The sequence below is a fragment of the Neolamprologus multifasciatus genome, chromosome 8 (genome assembly GCF_963576455.1).
Source record: "Neolamprologus multifasciatus chromosome 8, fNeoMul1.2, whole genome shotgun sequence".
Lineage (NCBI taxonomy): Eukaryota > Metazoa > Chordata > Actinopteri > Cichliformes > Cichlidae > Neolamprologus > Neolamprologus multifasciatus.
Window position 1 is genome coordinate 21,113,999 of NC_140446.1, and position 16,912 is coordinate 21,130,910.

At 42.6% G+C, this 16,912-nt stretch overlaps 1 protein-coding gene and 1 long non-coding RNA gene across 3 annotated transcripts in view; one reads left to right on the plus strand and one right to left on the minus strand.

Annotated features, from left to right (window-relative positions):
- snx29 (sorting nexin 29) overlaps positions 1 to 16,362 on the minus strand; it is a 146,150-nt gene extending 129,788 nt beyond the window's left edge. The window contains exons 1-11 of one of the 2 annotated variants that reach the window (XM_085171253.1): positions 15,911 to 16,361; positions 14,846 to 14,910; positions 12,115 to 12,167; positions 10,434 to 10,558; positions 9,670 to 9,850; positions 9,493 to 9,563; positions 7,580 to 7,837; positions 5,621 to 6,017; positions 3,859 to 3,971; positions 3,386 to 3,482; positions 3,161 to 3,243 (exon numbers count right to left, since the gene is read on the minus strand). In XM_085171253.1, the coding sequence (XP_085027379.1) occupies positions 3,161 to 3,243; positions 3,386 to 3,482; positions 3,859 to 3,971; positions 5,621 to 6,017; positions 7,580 to 7,837; positions 9,493 to 9,563; positions 9,670 to 9,850; positions 10,434 to 10,558; positions 12,115 to 12,167; positions 14,846 to 14,910; positions 15,911 to 15,917 (1,450 nt within the window). In that variant the 5' untranslated portion in view covers positions 15,918 to 16,361. Of the gene's footprint in view, positions 1 to 3,160; positions 3,244 to 3,385; positions 3,483 to 3,858; positions 3,972 to 5,620; positions 6,018 to 7,579; positions 7,838 to 9,492; positions 9,564 to 9,669; positions 9,851 to 10,433; positions 10,559 to 12,114; positions 12,168 to 14,845; positions 14,911 to 15,910 lie in introns of both variants that reach the window. The other variant, XM_085171254.1, reaches the window with a different exon arrangement.
- LOC146513055 (uncharacterized) lies at positions 1,162 to 5,715 on the plus strand. The gene is made up of 2 exons (XR_014875832.1): positions 1,162 to 1,270; positions 3,080 to 5,715. It is a non-coding gene; the product is annotated as an uncharacterized LOC146513055 (long non-coding RNA).
- Positions 16,363 to 16,912: the final 550 nt, after the last annotated feature.

The window sequence follows — 16,912 nt, forward strand, 5'->3', positions numbered from 1 at the left end:
GGGACACTGAGCAGAACACCAAGCAGACTCCAGGCAAGAGGAAAAGAAGTCTGTGTGTTCAGTGAGCTGGTCGCACACACCAAAATGTCCATCATGTGATTTCATTTTAGTTTTCTGTTTTTGTGTTTTGTTTTCTTACAGATCAGAAATTTGATGTGAACTACAGGCATTCTCACAATCTGATTTTTGCCATGCTCCCAAGCAAACGAGCGAGTCCATACAGTACATACAGTAACATGTCAGAACACTGGAACAACAGCGCCACCTGGTGGATGATTTGACATAATGGAAACACAATGAACAGTCTCTGGACGAAGGGCTTAACTCGCTGCAATTAGATCAGTTTATCCGCCAAGAAAAATGACAACAAGGTTTGAAAACACTAATCAGGAAGTTCAATTTCATTTGCTCCGGGTTCCACAGCTGTGGAGAAATTTCCCAAGGAAGACATGTCAGGACTTCCGAAGGATTCATTATGGTCACAAACTTCTGGGCCTACAGCTTGAAATCTGATCATCTTCTGGGTAAAGCCTCTTGAGGAACAGATAATTTGACAAGTGAGTTTCCTGCAGTCAAATCTAACGTAAGGCGTTTGTATGTTTCATTCAATTTAGGAGAGGTTTGTGGCGTTTTGGGCCACTCGTTATTCAGCTGCGCAAACTCAAATTTCTCACACACACATTTTGCTGGTGTGTGTGTGTGTGTGTGTGTGATGCACGTATCACCTTTTGGGCTGAAGAGAGTCTCATGCATCTACATAATGCCACATCACCATGCAACGTGCTCACACACAGTTTCAATGAAATATTAAATATGTACAAATGTTGGGGGTTTTTTCAGTTTAATTTTTGTTTTGTGTTGTTTTTCTTGCATGCATCAGTGCACAATTTTACAAATTCTGCAATCATGCATGCAAGAAAATAAAAATATTAATTGAAAACATTTTTTTTACCTGACGTTTTGCTAGCTAAATGAGTATTTTGTTGTGTATCCAGCAGGTGACTCTCAGCAATTTGTAATTAACTCTTCTGTTCCTCTTAAGGTGTTTTTTACTCGTACCCCCAAGAAACTAATTGAGGGTCACGAATAAATGCGCGAGTAACAACATGTTTTTGTTTGGCAACCAACCCACAGCTCAGCACCAAAAGAGATCAAATCCATCTTGTTCGTGGGCATGTTTGAACCTTTCTTGTCAGAGTGACTGAATAAAATATGCCGCTCAGCTGTCATGAATAACATGCGTCAAACACCGCAGTGATTCATATCCAGTGTTGGGACTAACGCGTTATTAAGTAACGCGTTACAGTAACTACGTTATTATTGTGGTAACGAGCACGGTAACTAGTTATTATGCCAAAATCAGGAACGCGTTAGTCGTTACTGGGATTTAGATAGGGTCGTTACTCGTTACTTCGTGTGGTGGCTATCGCGGAGCTTCCACAGATTCAATAACATTAGCAAGTGTTGGAGGCCAGCAGGTGGAAGAGAAGGAAAAGAGACCTGAGGCGGCCGCCGGTCCAAGTGTGAACTGAACTTCAGGTAAGAAGTTATGACCTGCAGTCTATCTGGGTCAGATATAAACCAAGTTTAGGTGCAGTTTATTTTCGTTATTCTGACTTTTTCCGTACTGCGTGCTAGCTAGCATGACGGAGTTTCTATACAGCTGGGTGGGTGCTATGAAGTTAATGATGTTGAACTTTATTTTGTTCATAAGTTATTAGAGTTGCCAACCGTCCCGTCTGGTATTCAGAGAAAATATTACGCGTTTCTTATTGAGGTGAAAAGGAACAGTTTGTCCCGTAATTCAGCTACAATGAAAAAGGCACAAAGCTGGAGTTATTCTGTGTCTTTGCTGCACAGCTGCCTCTTCTTCTCTCATTCCCCCCCCTCCCTCTCCCGTTTCTACTTCAATCATGAAAACTGATCAATGATCAGCTGATCGGCTTTTCTCTCTTGTTTGTTTATCGCCCACTTTGCGCCAGAAAGAGGAAACCAGCCGATGTCGCGTTAAACAGCAGCAGCACGTTTAAGCTTGATCAGCTGTTGTTAGGATTTATTTAATGTTAATTTCTACTATCAGCTGATGTTTGCTGGAGCCACAGCTGTAAAAAAGCTGCTGGTCATGATGACGGTTTGGTTATCTGGTGAGAGGGAAACATGAAGATGAAACCAGGAGACGTCCTTACTAAATCATCAGAGCTGAACAGGTGATGGAGAAACAGGTTTACCTTTTAGGTGACATAAATGAGTTGAAGGGAAGTTATGAACTGTTTCTGAGAGACAAATAACCCCAGGATCCTTTTTAGGTAGCTGACAGCTGGTAACTGTGCAGGTGCGGGTCTAGCAAAGTTTTGCCAGGGGCGCCAGGTGGGGCATTAACAGGGAGAGGTGGGCACAAAGAAATACTTTTCTTTCTTATTCTCATTTAAAATGTCTAGCTTTTAAAAAATTATTATCTGAATCTTACAACAAACGATTGATGCATATATACCATCAAAACAGTGAACATCACTGTCACAACAGTGTTTGTTTTCATTCAAAGGCTTTATGATTTTTCCTATAATGGCCAGTCTCTAGTCAAAACGCCCGGGCCGATTTTTTGTCCCAGTCCAGCCCTGTATGCAACTCATCTGCAGTCTGGTGTTACCTACATCTTCCTATTCAGAAGGCAGAATTTCCGAGTTCTGAGTACAATCAAAGCACCACGACTGCAGTTTTTTGTGTTGGATGTAAAAGGCGCACATGACGCTGTGACGTAGGCTAGAATCATGGCAGCAGTCAATGACGGTCCAGGCGTGGGATTTCTCTCGTGGAAACATGCACATTATCTTTTCCTTTCTATTGGTAGGTGGCACAGTGCACTTGTGGCAAGTAAGCAAGCTAGAAGACTGGCAAAGTTGTGGAAGCAACACATTAACAAGAGAATTCTGAGTAAAACCAAAGTTACTTTCCCTAGTAACTAGTTACTTTGAAAGTAACGAGTAACTTGAAGTAACTGAGTTACTTTTGATAGAAGTAACTAGTAATGTAACTAAGTTCCTATTTTAAAGTAACTTACCCAACACTGTTCATATCACAGAACACGTTTGGGAACATTAAGAGGAGAGAGGAGGCGAGAAATAGTAAGAGACACACAGACAGATAAAGAAGGCACACTCACCCACTGTCATGGACTCGGGCAAAGCAGATGTTGACAGCGCGCTGGAGAGCGGAGCAGGCTGCATTGTTGGACTGGACTCCATACTGAAAGCATTCGAAAGAGGAATCAGATCTTGGAATTGCTTCTTATTTTATTTTGCACATTAAGCTGCAGCACAACGTCACATCGAGGAGGCCTGGAAGTGAAGAATGTTTCACAGCACTTCTGCCTGAAACGACAGCTTACTTGAACGTGAGCTGAGATCTGCTGCTCTCGCAGTTTTCCACTGATCCTGCCGACTCACACTGAACAGGAAATGCGGCCGTATCTTCCACGGAGCTCACTGAAACAAAGTGAAAGTAAAGCTGGAAGCCAAAAGAGAAAGTCCCTGCGTTTCATTCGATGAAATAAATCCTTCACGGAAGCCATAAGCCGCTTTGATCAGCAGTAAAAACACTGCATGCCTACCGCAAGAGAAATAGGTACCATTTCCCTTTATGGCCTTTCAGGTCCCCCATCAAAGACTGCCAGAGGCACTGATGTGTGAATGTTATGCTTGCCTAGATTGCATAAAATTGTGTACTCCTGATTGATCCTCGTGATATCATTTTGGGACAAGAAATTTCATGAGTTCCCACAGAACTACAATCAATCTTTGGCTATTTGTGTGAATTGTGCATTTCCACTGTGACGAGAGCCACTAACCGCTGCTGCAGTACCTGACTGAGGGTCGGCAGGGTTCACAGGAATCAGGATGTCTGCGCTGCTGTGTCCAGCCATGACTTGTAGAGGGCTCCACGTGGACACGCTGGACAGGCTGCCCACCACCACCCTAAAACAGCACAATTTCGCTCTTGGTCAGTTTGCTGCTTGAGGAATCAGTGAATAAATTGACCCACAGGTCAGTTTATTGTGGTGTGTTCAAAGTCTGACACACCTGTAACAGACACACCTGTTAACACAGCATAATAATGACAATCAGCCAATCACACAGCATAAACCAAGTGCATGTAAACATACAGACATGGCCAAAATGAGAGGTTGAAATTAAACCAAGCTTTTTCTGGGGCAGAAAGATAATTTAAGTGACTTTGAATGTGGCAGAGTTGTTGGTGCCAAATGATGGTTTGACTAACTCAGAGACCGCTGATCTGCTGGGACTTTCCCACACAACCACCTCTGGACTCTAAAGAGAACGGTCCAAAAAAAGAGGAAATAATCATCCAGTGGCATTTCTCTACAACAGTAACCACTCTGTCCAGCCTACAGATGGACTACAAAAGCAGCAATAACTGCACCAGCTGCCACTACTGTCAGTTAAAAACAGGAAACTGAGGCTACAATTAACACAGGCTTGCCAAAACTGGACAATATGAGACTAGAAAAGTTGCCTGGTCTGTTGAGTCTCAATTAACTGCTCAATGTTTGCATGTCAGAGTCAGAATTTGACATAAACCCATGGGGTATCAAGGGTTCAGAGTGATGATGAGGTGGTATAATTTATCAGGGATATTTTCTTGTCACACTTTGAACCCTTTAGTAAAACTGAGCAGTGTTTAGATGACGCTCTCTACCCGAGTATTGTTTCTGACCATGTCCATCTCTGTTCGACCACAGTGTACCATCATCTCATGCTCAACTCAAGCAGGATAATGCACCACCTCAAATCATCTCAAACCCATTAGCTGAACATGACAGTGAGCTCAGTGTACTCCACATGTGCAGCCGACAGTGTGATGTTGTCAAGTCAGTGTGGACCAAAATCTCTGAGGAATGTTTCCAGCACCTTGCTGAATCTCTGCCATGAAGATTTAAGACAGTTCAAGTTGAAAAAGGGGATCCAGCTCAGGACTAGCAAGGTGTGCCTAATAAAGTGTCTGGGGAATGTGTATCTATTTGAAAACTACAAATTAGAACTTTCTGCTGTTCATGTACGTCTCTGCCACCCTGGAAGGCGTGGCTCACAGTTTGAAAACCTTTGGTATAAATAAATTCTATATCTTTTTGTGGTATTATACATGCATACATTTTATACATACATTTAAAATTGAGTGCTAAAAGTATAAAAATGCAATCTAACTGAAGTAATTTTCTTCTGGTCTGTAGACCAGACTGTTTGTATGTAAGATGGCAAGTTTTGTAGAAAACATTTACAGAAAAAGGGCACCAATCTCTCTTTCCAGAAGTCATGATCATGACCCGAACTATTTTTATTTTCTACCAAAACTAAACAACCCGCAGCCAGATCACCGTGCAGGAGCAGCGATGCATCTAGCTGTGACGAAAGGCTTATGCTCATGACAGTGTGACAGTCAACAGTCCTTCAGCTCAAATGTAATGTTAGCGAGCTGCACGCAGAAAGAAGAAAGCTCCTGCATTCAAACTGCTTTTTGCTGAATTTCTCAAATATATTTTTTCTGCTGTGAGCACCAGAGTCTAAAGTACAACTACTACTAGTCTACTTCGGTTCTTTTCACTTACTGATCACTCGGTATCCTCTCTTCCTCTTGGGTTTGTGCTCTAGGCTTATATATCTCCTCCTCTTCCTCCTCGTTGTCTACACTCTTGGTGTCAGGCAGCGGAGGCGCCGTTATGGGAGGTGTGCGGCAGGGATGCGGGGACCCCACCCAGTTGACTATGCCCGGCTCAGACATGCCATTCTGGGCAAGCGACTCAGAGAAGACCGGCTCCAAAGGGTCAATCCCTTCCTCCACACTGCTCTGAGCAGGAGCGGTGTGACTTTTCCTCATCCCGCCAATCTTCTGGGAGTCGTCTTCCCCGTCCTCCTCATCCTCAGCTCCTCCATCCAGATCATCATCAAAGGAAATGATGTTGGTGATCTTCTTTTTCTTCCGCCGCTCCTTCCTCAGCCCTGAGTCTGGGTGGAAAAAGATTTTTTTTTTTACAAAGGAGTGAACAAAAACTTATATATTTTTAACGTTTATACTTTCATCTTACAAACAGCTGTAATGCTTAAAAGATTAAAACGCTAACTTAGACTTAGATAACCTGCATACTGACATTTTTATCATGTGTAATAACTGAGACACAGGACACATAACAGTCATTTTATTCATCTTATATAGAGAAAGCAGTAAAAGCTAAAAAAAATCAGCACTAAAATATCTATGGATTACAAGCTGTAGCTACTGTGATGCCGCTCATTGATCAGTGAAGTCCCATTTGATGCCTCAAACTGAGTATTTTGGCCAGAGGTCGAAGACTGCATGAAAAATTTAAGATCATCACCTATTCAATAATGGTTGTAACACTTGACCGAGACGAAAAATGTTTACCGACGTAATAAACTGAACGAGAAGTCGGCTTGTTTTCTCATAGACCTCTATATAACTGGAGATCTCTTTGCAACCAGAGCGCTCGCGCCCTGCTAGTCATTAAAAAGAGACCCAAAATACATCTATTTTTTATATACAGTCCATGTTATCGACATAGCACACTGCGATTACCAGCTGCTTTGGCTGAAAGCAGATTTTGCCTTCATGATTTAAGTGTAAGGTGAAAGAACTGTTTACAGTTTAGTTTAAGTGCTTTAAACTGGTACAAATGTGCAATGCAAAACTCAAAAATTGGACTGAGAGGAGGGAGGGAGAGGACTGGCAACAGAATTGGGAGCAGTCCTGTTTGCAAATTACCGAACATGTGCATTTCTATCCATCCTCAACTGTGCATAATGAGGAAAAAAAACAATTATGTGTATTATCTGCCGATTCTGCCTCTGCTGACAAAAGTGATGAATTTCCTGGCGCCGTGTCTTCATACTTGAGACCAACACTAGCTTTGGTTTTTCCTCCTCGTTTGGAAAGTAGCTGATATACTAGACTCATGATGACTGTTAAGCAATTATCGTCATTTCGAAGGCTTTTGTGAGAAACAGATGAATGACGATAAAAGAAAGTCTGTCTCCTTCCTCTCAGAGCCAAAGAGGCTGGCTGTGCATTAGCAAGTCTTCTAGCGGTGAATAATCTGAATAGGCTTTCCCACTCCGAGGAGCCGGCGCAGCAGCAGCTTAGAATTTCATTTACATTCATTTGAGCAGAAAGTTTCAGCAGCGCACAGTTAAAAGTCTAAAGGCGCTTTAGTCCCGTTGAGGAGAACATATGGAGAGAAAATGGTGTGAGTTTCCCCCCGACGGGACAGACTGGGGCAGACTTCTAAATGAGGTCAGACTTCACGGTGGGATTCTTCTCTGCTGCAGATGCCTCGAGCTGCATCCTTGTTTAAGCATCCATTATGGAAGCACAAACTGAGCCATATGTTGCTTTTTGCTGGTTTTGTGACACTTATAAAAACACATATACTGCAACACTAAAACAAAGCAAATAAACAGAAAGCGTTTGGATCAATCAAGTGCAAAACTAAAAAAAAAAAATCACCAGTTTCTTGCATATAACAGCAAGTCAAACACTGCTGTTGCCCTACCAGCAGAGGTGCTGCGTGGCACCACGGGGAGTGGGTCGGAGGCCCCATCCACTTTAGGGGTGAAGCCAGGCACCACAGCTGTGGCTGTGCCGATCTCTCGCAACAGGCTGCTAACCCCCTGAGTGGACTCTTTCCACAAGCTGCCGATGCCCTGCGTGGACTCCTTGAGGAGGTGCGACACTGAGGACCCTCCGCGTGTTACGGCGCCATTCAGGTCGCTGTTGTCAATGTTGATGGCAAACAGAATGGAGTTCAAACCTGAGCGCAGCAGATGGAGAGAGAAGGAAGTGAAATGTAATTTAGTTCCACTAGAACACATGAAGCTTTTGAACTTTCTTTGTGCTTGCTAAGTATTTCTGGGTGCACACAACAAATCTGCCCGAGATGTAAAAAAGAAGAAGAAAAAGAAGAAGAAGAGAGGAGATACTCTGGCACAAGATCAGTGGTTTACATTCTAAATAATTTTATGGTTTGTTTTCATCCGAGTTGTGCTCATCAATAGTTCAACAGAACCAGTGCGACCATTAACATAAATGGGGTCGGAGCTTAAACTGTCAGCAAAAACCCACTCATGCTTAACAAGTAAAGTGCAAAGTCAGTCAGTTTCCTGTGTTTTACAGCAGCTCCGTTTGTGTGAAGTCATTTCAGAGAGACTGAGTGTGGTTAGTAATACACGAGAACACAACATTTAAAGACTAAAAATGCAGCCATAAGTTGGCTGAATTTAAATCTTCCAGTATGTAAATTCTAATAATGGGGCAAGAAATATAATATAGCCCAGCAAAAGGACCATATTTTAAAAGGGAATTTTAAACCTCGGGCTCAGTTGTATGAGAGGGGCCACAGAAGAAGCTGAAAAACGAAGCCAGTGTGGAAATGCAGCAAACTGCACGTCCTAGAGTGGAGTTTTATTTTATGAGTCTCCAACAATTTGAATGCCGGGTGGGAGCTGACATGGACATCCGTAGCTCCCTGGCTGCCTGTTAGGCATTATCTGAGTCGCTGAGCTGACCTTTTTAACCTTGTTTATCAGACATAATATGTCCTTCTGTGTGGCTAATTACACCAACAGGCCATCCAACAAGTTGGTGCTTTGTTTTAAGCTGTGGTGAAATGTATGCAGATGTGTTTGGGCTATGCAGGCATACAGTCTGTGGATGCATTCAAGCTACCTAGAGCCTTCTGTCCGCAACTAAATAGCTTTAGCCAAAATGCTAATATTCAGGTAGCAGTAAAGAGGCCACTGTCTGATGTCAGAGTGGCTACATCCAGCTTTAACAGTTTGAGTTGCTTCCACTTATGTTACTTAAGCTTAACTTATAACCAACTCATACAGCACTGTGCAAAAGTCTTGCACCACTCCTCATTTCTTTATATTTTGCTTGAAAAAATAATTTTTACAATTATCATGAGCATGAAAATGAAAACTTGGTATGATCACCTTTATTGTTAAATGGAGCAAATTAATACTGAGCAGAATAGTACAGCTTATTGGTCTTCTGGAATAGTTCTCCAGGCTTCTTAAAGGACATTCAAAGCTCTTCTTTGGATGTTGGCTGCCTTTTGTTCTGTTCTCTGTCAAGAGATGTTTAGGTCCGGGCTCTGGGGAGGCCAATCCATGGCTGATAGTGTCTTGTTATGCGTTTTTCTATCCGGGTATGCTTTATATGTACTGGAGGTGTGTTTGAGATCATGTTCATGCTGAAAAATGAAGCTGTTACCAATCAGATGCTTGTGAAATGATGACGTATGGCTGATCAAAAATCCGATTACAAGAACTTCCTGGGTGACTCGAGACTTTTGCACAGTGCTGTAAGTCTGTATTAAAGTTTGAACCCTATACTCTCCTGCTGTGTTAGCAAGCTGTTTAGTGTGTTTACCACCAATAATTTAATGCCAAAACACAAGCTCACCTGCAGCCATGGTGGGAAGCATACTAGCTCTCTCTTCATCAAGCACAAAAGCCCAGTCTTCATAGTAAGATCTAGAAAACACAAAAGATCTATAAACAAGCGAAAAAGAAAGAAAAAATCCCACCTAGCTGAGAAAATGTGTGCGGAGCATAACTGACGAGGGGGCTTGTCACTAACCCGAGACGGGGGCGGTCAGCCAGCAACGTGTGCAGGTAGCGCTCCAGCGAGTGCTCATTGAGGGCGCAGCGCAGCCAGGCACGACCTCGGCCGAGCTCTGAGGAGATCTGGCGCAGGGAGTAAAACCGCTGGAGCTCGTGGCGGTTCAGGTGCTCCTTCACGTAGAACCAGAAAGTCAACTCTAGCGATTGGGACAAAAGGAAAGAGGAAGAATAAGCTCCACCTCCATTGTGAAAACAACTGCTCTGGAGTTAAGTAAGAGTTCAAAAGGGAAGAAAAGAAGCTGCAAAAGACTCTCTCAGCACATCCCCCCTCTCATTAACAGAAGAGGGGACCCTTCACGCACCACTCACACAGCTCCATCTCGACCGTCTCCATCCTTTGTTCTCTCCTCAGAACTCAAACTAGGTCTGTTTTAATGTTGTGTTTTCTAAAGTGTGGTAATTTATAGGGATGAGCATTATGCTGCTGGTTTGCATACAATCACCATGTGACCTCAGAGAAAATTAAAACTATGGCTATTATTGTATTTCTAGCATTGTCAGAGGCCCTAGCTTCATTAGTAAGCTCTAAATCCTCAGGTTCAGGCACAATCCTGTCTTCTAACTGCCTGTGAAATACAGAAAAGCATTGCATATGGTAATAGCCGCCCAGACTTTTCGCAAGTCTGCTTATCCAAGGTCACAGAGGGCTAAAGTGAAGTTTCTGCTCCACTTTTCAACTCTAAACCCACAATTTCACAGCCGTACGGGAACCTGGCGTACCTGTTTCAGTCTTGCTGCTGAAGCCTGCGGCCTGTTTGAGAGCGGCAGCTGTGAGGGCCAGACCTCTGCTCTTCCTCAGACCGTGCTGCAGCACTGCTTCAAACTGTGCGCACAGACAGATCACCCTGCAGAGACAAACACAGGTTAGGATAACATGAAGATAAGCGGATGGGGGTGTCGCCTAATAGTCAGAACAGCCCAGTTCACCCTGCTGTGCTTTTTATGCTGCACTGGAAATGTTGCTTTGGCTGTACATTCAGATGAAACTACAACTAATCCATGTTAATGTTCAATTAACTGAGTGCATCACATATCGAATGAGATATTCTCCTAATGCAGATAGTCTGAAAGGCCTGAGGTTAAACCCAGCTTCACTTTATGGGATTTAGCCTCACATTTGAATCTCATAAATCTACTATAGATATAAGATTTCTCTCATACAATACTGCAGTAGCTCTCACACACGTCTTCTCTAGATGACCTCCAGGCTCTGTTTGTGTATCCCTTTACTACTGAGCTCTCCAAGACCCTAATGTGGCAGCTTTACCTAAGGTTATCCCTGCAGCTTCAACTCTCCACCCTTTTAGCTCCTGAGCTTTCTGAGCTTTAGTGTCCGAGAATGAGAGAAAGAGACATTCCCTCGTGTCCCATGTTTGCGCTACGCACCTATACTGAATGCACTCCGACTGTGTGTTTTTCTGCTTTGTTAGTTCTGCCAGAGGCAAAGTTCTCTGTAAGCAGAGGCCCTCTCGCTGGATTGTGGAGGCCATCTGCCTGGCTGGCAGCAGCAGGATCTAACTTTTTACAGTTAGAAGGCACATTCGAGCAGGGGCACGGTAACATCACAGTTTTACATTTAAAGGGCCGTCTGTGCTGCAACCAGCTGGTCACCGCCACACACTTTTTCCAGCTCTGCTATTATGATGTGATGGCGGGGAGGGGGGTCCTTTTCTGCTGGGTATACCATGCATCACGGTACTGGTCGCCAACTTTAAGATGAACTGAGGAGAGGTGGAAAACTATACTGTGGACCATACAGTAAAAACGAATTCCTTTTGGAAGCCGTGGCTACAGCATCCTCTGACCTAGAGAGGCGACAGGTCATTCATCCTACTACTAGCACGCAGTTTTAAAAGCAGCTTTCGTGATGAAACAGGTGCATTAGTGCCACTAACCAGTCTTTTATAAATGCTCTTCATCTACAAGGCGGACATAATATTGAATCTTAAAAACCAGTACTCAGAGCTGAAAATGAGATCTGAGCAGCACAGAACATGAATCAATAGTATTCTCTCTCAGCGTGAAGCTCTAATGAAACAAAGTTGGTACATCATTTTTCTTACATAGCCACCATTAACATCACAAAGGAGAACATTCTCACTGCTCGGATATGATGGAAAGTCTGCTAAAGCTCTCAGACCGAAAACAACAACAACAAAAAACAACAATTATTTTCCATCTAAAAAAATGATTTTGCTGTTTAGAAAGTAACCCTCAAAGCTGGGCGTACAGCCAGATTGCTGTACTGAAAAAGCTGGAGGTAGCGCAAGCACATACTGGAGCCTAAAGCACTACATCATCTATGACCTGGAGCTCCACACGTAAAACAAAACACCTTTTAGAATGATAAATAACCACAGTGATAAAGCAAAAGAATTTCTGGGTAACAGGCTCCTCTTACCTGCTGTCTGAGTCTGTGGCGATCTCCTTTCTTCCTCCAAAGCGGATTTGGCACTGGGAAGATATGAGGAAATTGCTTTTTTTTTTCTTCATGTATGTCTGCTAAGTTAAAAAAGTCTAACAGCACCTTTCAAAGCCTTAAATTGCAGATCGCGTCCTCCTTTAGTCCTCTACGGACACTGCGGAGGGTATCTGTGCTACATCTCCTGGCCTGTGGTTACAAGATTCCAGACAAAATAAAGGAATTACAGAAAATAATTTAAAGGTCAAACTGTGTTTCTGATCTGACCTTCAAGAATTAACTGTAGGGGCTTGGCTGGTGCTGCAAACCTGAGAAGGAAGCTTGTCTGACTGGCAGCACTGGTCTCAGTTTTGATATTTACATTTGACACAGTGTCAGAGTCCAGCCCAGCTCCGATACCGTACATGCAGTTTCATCTTCCCTCAAAGCATCACGCCAAACCCGATCCAGTAGGATAAGAGTTAAGGGTTTTTTTTCTCCTCGGACGTTAAAAAGTATCCCGTGTCAAAATGAGTTGAAACACTCTGTAAGGTATAGATAAAAATCGAAAAACACTCCATTTCAGAATTGAGAGCAGCAGCTGCTGTGTAGACAGTGAAACATTTCATTTCCATATATTTGCTTAATGCGGGTTTCAGCTGCTAAACGGTTCAGGACATGTTTTAAATGCAACCACACTGTGCAGCCCTGCTGTTATGAGACAGGGAGGATGTGATCTGGCATTGTCTCACTCAAACAGGTACGGCCTTCTCTGGCAAAGACCTCACCCGGACGGCACCATATGTGGCACCAAACAAAATAAGGAGTAACTATGAACAGGGTGGAGAAGCCTCCTACATCTTCACTTATGAAAGACACCGATCATATTAGTCACACTAGAGTAAAAACAGAACAAAGATAGAGCCACTTGCAGTCGAACGTTAATGAGTTAATGAGAGTTTTTCAGTCTTTTATTGGTCCTGTGCCAGCTTTTTGAAACTGATTCCTGGCATTTAATACAAAACGTGTACTAGGGCTGTTCGATAAAACGATATACATCGGATGACGATATAAAAACGTCTATGTTTCATTTTACGCTATGTTTGTTTCGTGGTGTCGCAAAATAAACTGTTGATGGCAATATTTTTTCCGCGTTTTGATGGTCATTGTTGTGGCTATATTAATTTCTTAAAGTTCTCTCTTTCTCTTATATTTTATATAACCACACTACAGACGGACAAGCACCTGTTTGTTGTTAGTATCAACGATGGTAACATCGCGTGTCCGCTTGTTTATGTTCCACATAAACCTTTCACAATAAAGCTCAATATCCTGTTGAGACTTTTCAAAATAAACTGAATCACGTGAAAGAGCAGATTATTTACGGATGAGAAAAAAAGAGCGGCCCGGTGCTAAAAAATAAACCTTAGACTCAAATGTTAGAACAGGCTTTTCCCCGCAGCACGCCGTGTAATAAATACTCACAAAGAAAACGGCGGCCTTTACAACTTATGTCTAAAAATGTATCGTTTCATGCATCGGTTAAAACACTCGACTCCAGCTACATGACGCGCAGCTGGAAACACTTCCCGCAAGACGAGCTGCCCGAGAGTCACAAAATTTACAGAAAATGTTACATTTTTGTGATTTATATCGTTATCAGGACGATAGATGTCTTATATCAGGATATGAGATTTTGGTCATATCGCACAGCCCTAAGGTGTAACGTAGTTTTCGGGTCATAAGCCGCTACTTTTTTCCCACACTGTGAACACTGCGGCTTATACTGACGTGCGGCTAATGCATTTTTTTTTTTTTCATGCGGCCAAAAACATTTTGCCTGGTAACAGTAGACCAATAAAATTGATAAGTAGTATATATACGGTATATATTTTTACCGGTTGTTAAGAGTTTGTGCACTGTTCCGTAAAAAAAACATAAGCAACGTAATTTGTGTGTTACTGATACATACGTATACTTAAAGGTAGCCGTGTTACAGGCGCTGATCAAGGGGAAAAAAGCATTTGCAGTATGTATTTTTGTATGTTACCATAACGTTTATGTTACCTTATGGATTAAATTAAACGTTAAAAAGCCTCACATGTAATATTTCTGTGTAAATATCTCATATTACGAGTGAAATGCATATGGCTTAAAATCCGGTGTGGCCTGTATAAGTAAAACATTGATTTTCTTTCTAAAATTAGAGCATGCGGCTTTTAATCAGGTGCGCTCTGTAGTCCGGGAATTACGGTATATATTTTTTCATATTTTTCAACTACTTTCAATTAAGCATCCTAGGTTTCACTCTGTCTTTATTCATATTTTACAAAGAACCGCAGCTTTTTTGGAATGGGGTTTGTATTCATGGTCATTGTGTTCTTTTAGGTAGGACTCTACCCATGTTTTTAACTTTGTTCTACAGAATATTGGGTTACAGAGGCCGTCAACAGAACTCGGTTTTACTTCCTCCATTGTGTTTATAGAAAGGGAGATAGAAGGAACTGTAACAAATTCAGTCACCACAAAAATGTTGACCGGGAATTTAAAAAATGCCTGTTCCAAAGAAAAGATCACTCACAACTAGTCACACATTTAATGTGAGCTGATTTCCTGACCATAAAAGCAGAGGCTTAAAATTATTAAACCTCGCTCAGTCTATGTGGACTGCAGCACTGATGATAATTTGTCGTCTCCAGCATAAAGAACGTCCAGATAACCGGTAGCTCACCTGCTTCACAGCATCCAGCAGCCTCTCCAGGAGGTTCTGCCTCTTTGTATCAGTCTGCTGGGTGCCTGCGGAGGGTAACACAAACAAAAACAAGAGGAATGAGGAAAATGACGTTGCCACAGATTAAATTTCCCATCATTTATCGTTACTCCGTTCATTATTCATGACAATGAAGAAGGAAATGAAGTTGTGTGGCAAGTAATGGCTGCTCGGAATCAACATAAATAATCAAAACTGACTGAAGTTCTGCGTTTAAGGACTGCTGAGCTCCAACTGCGACAGGAAGCACCTATTAATATTACAGGGTACTGTGAGGATTCTTTAACCTCTAGAAGCACTGTGGAACAATGTTTTATATTAACATTTTATGGGCTGAGTGAACTATCCAGAAAAAAAATAGCAGACGAATCAACATTAGTAATCATTAACCCTGCAGCCCAGACAGCATATTGATGATGCTCCTTGTCTCAAAGGTCTTAAGTCATCGAAGAGCTGCCAACCCACTGGAGCAGCTCCCCGGTCATGTGTTTCCTGTGGAGCACCTGTGAGTTTGCAAAGGGACTTAAGTTACTTTCATCCACCAGCTTGTTTACCTGTGAATTTAGGCCAGGAGCTTGTTAAACACACAACTCTTACCGTAAGCTTCAAGGCTTTCCAGAGACTTCAAGCATACTTCCCTCATATAAAAACTATTAGGTGTTTTCCAGCTTTGAGTCACAGTTTGCCTAAGCATTATGGGGTTTCCAGTTGTTTACACACTGGAAACATTTGCAAAAATAAGACAGTTTTAACACTTTCATTCCTGAGAAATTCCACTTAAATTGTGCGGAACTGCTTCGTTTTCCTGGAGCATTCTTGACTTCGATCTATCGTTTCAACAAAGCTAGCAAAAAGGGGGGAAAGCCATGTGTCAACAATATCAGACATTATGGAAACCAGCTAAAAGGCCCCCAAATGAAACTTAGAAAGTCTCACTAAGTTTCTGAGCAATCTCCTGCAGGCGTGATTTGACATGTTGTGATTTTATGGGTAAGAAACAGAAAGCAGTGAAACAGCAAATCTTACCGTTCATCCTTATAAACAGACTCCAGTAGCATCCAAGCTAAACACTTCCCCACTGATACCATTCATCCCTTGCTGTCGCCTTTAATCACAAGAGGCTAGCGATGCACCGGGACCATGCTGTCTCTTTGGCCGAGCCGGACCCACCCAAGGGCGGCGTGAGGACTGATGCTTAGTCGGTGAACAGCGAGGCCTGCCGGTAAGCTGCAGAGCTGTGAGTCTACCACTCTGACATGTAGGAGTTGCACACAGCCAAATACACGGGTAAAGTGCGACAAGCACGAACCGGAGTGTGTTTTCTAACCAGCTACAGGACGGGTCTAAGGTGTGTTGGGCCGTTTCAGACAGAAACTGACTGTTTTCGGTTTGCTGCCTGCGACACTGCGAAAAAGGGAAACGGAGGACTGACATAGCAGCGCCATGGTCACATGACAAAACACACATTAGTCATATGACGACTAAGCGGAAGTGGGAGTTGTAGTCTTTTGTAATATAACTCTAGCGTTTGAAACAGAAGTAAAAGCATTAAATATTTTATCTGAAATCAAAAGTGTAGAAAACGTTTTACACCAGCCCTGCCACAAGGGTGTACAAGCTGGTTTTCCCCTTAGATGTCCCTAATTCAATTCAGTTTTAATTATATAGCCCCAAATCACAACAATGGGGCTTTATATTGTAGGGTAAAGACCCCATGATAATACAGAGAAAATCCCAACAGTCATATGTATTCCCTATGAGCAAGCACCTGGCAACAGTGGGAAGGAAAAACTCCCTTTTAACAGGATGTTAACATGCAGCAGAAGCAAGTTCAGGTTTGGGTAGGGTCCGTGTTAACAATGGCTGCTTCAGGTGCTGTTGGCCAACAAGGTGCCTGCAGAAACTAGTCCAACGAAGGATCATAAGGTCACATGAAAAAAGAAAAGTTTTCAGAGGGTATTTTTCAAGTTAAAGCTCAGCCAAAATCAGTTCATGCAAGAAAGCAATGATCTCAAACACAGCAGCAAA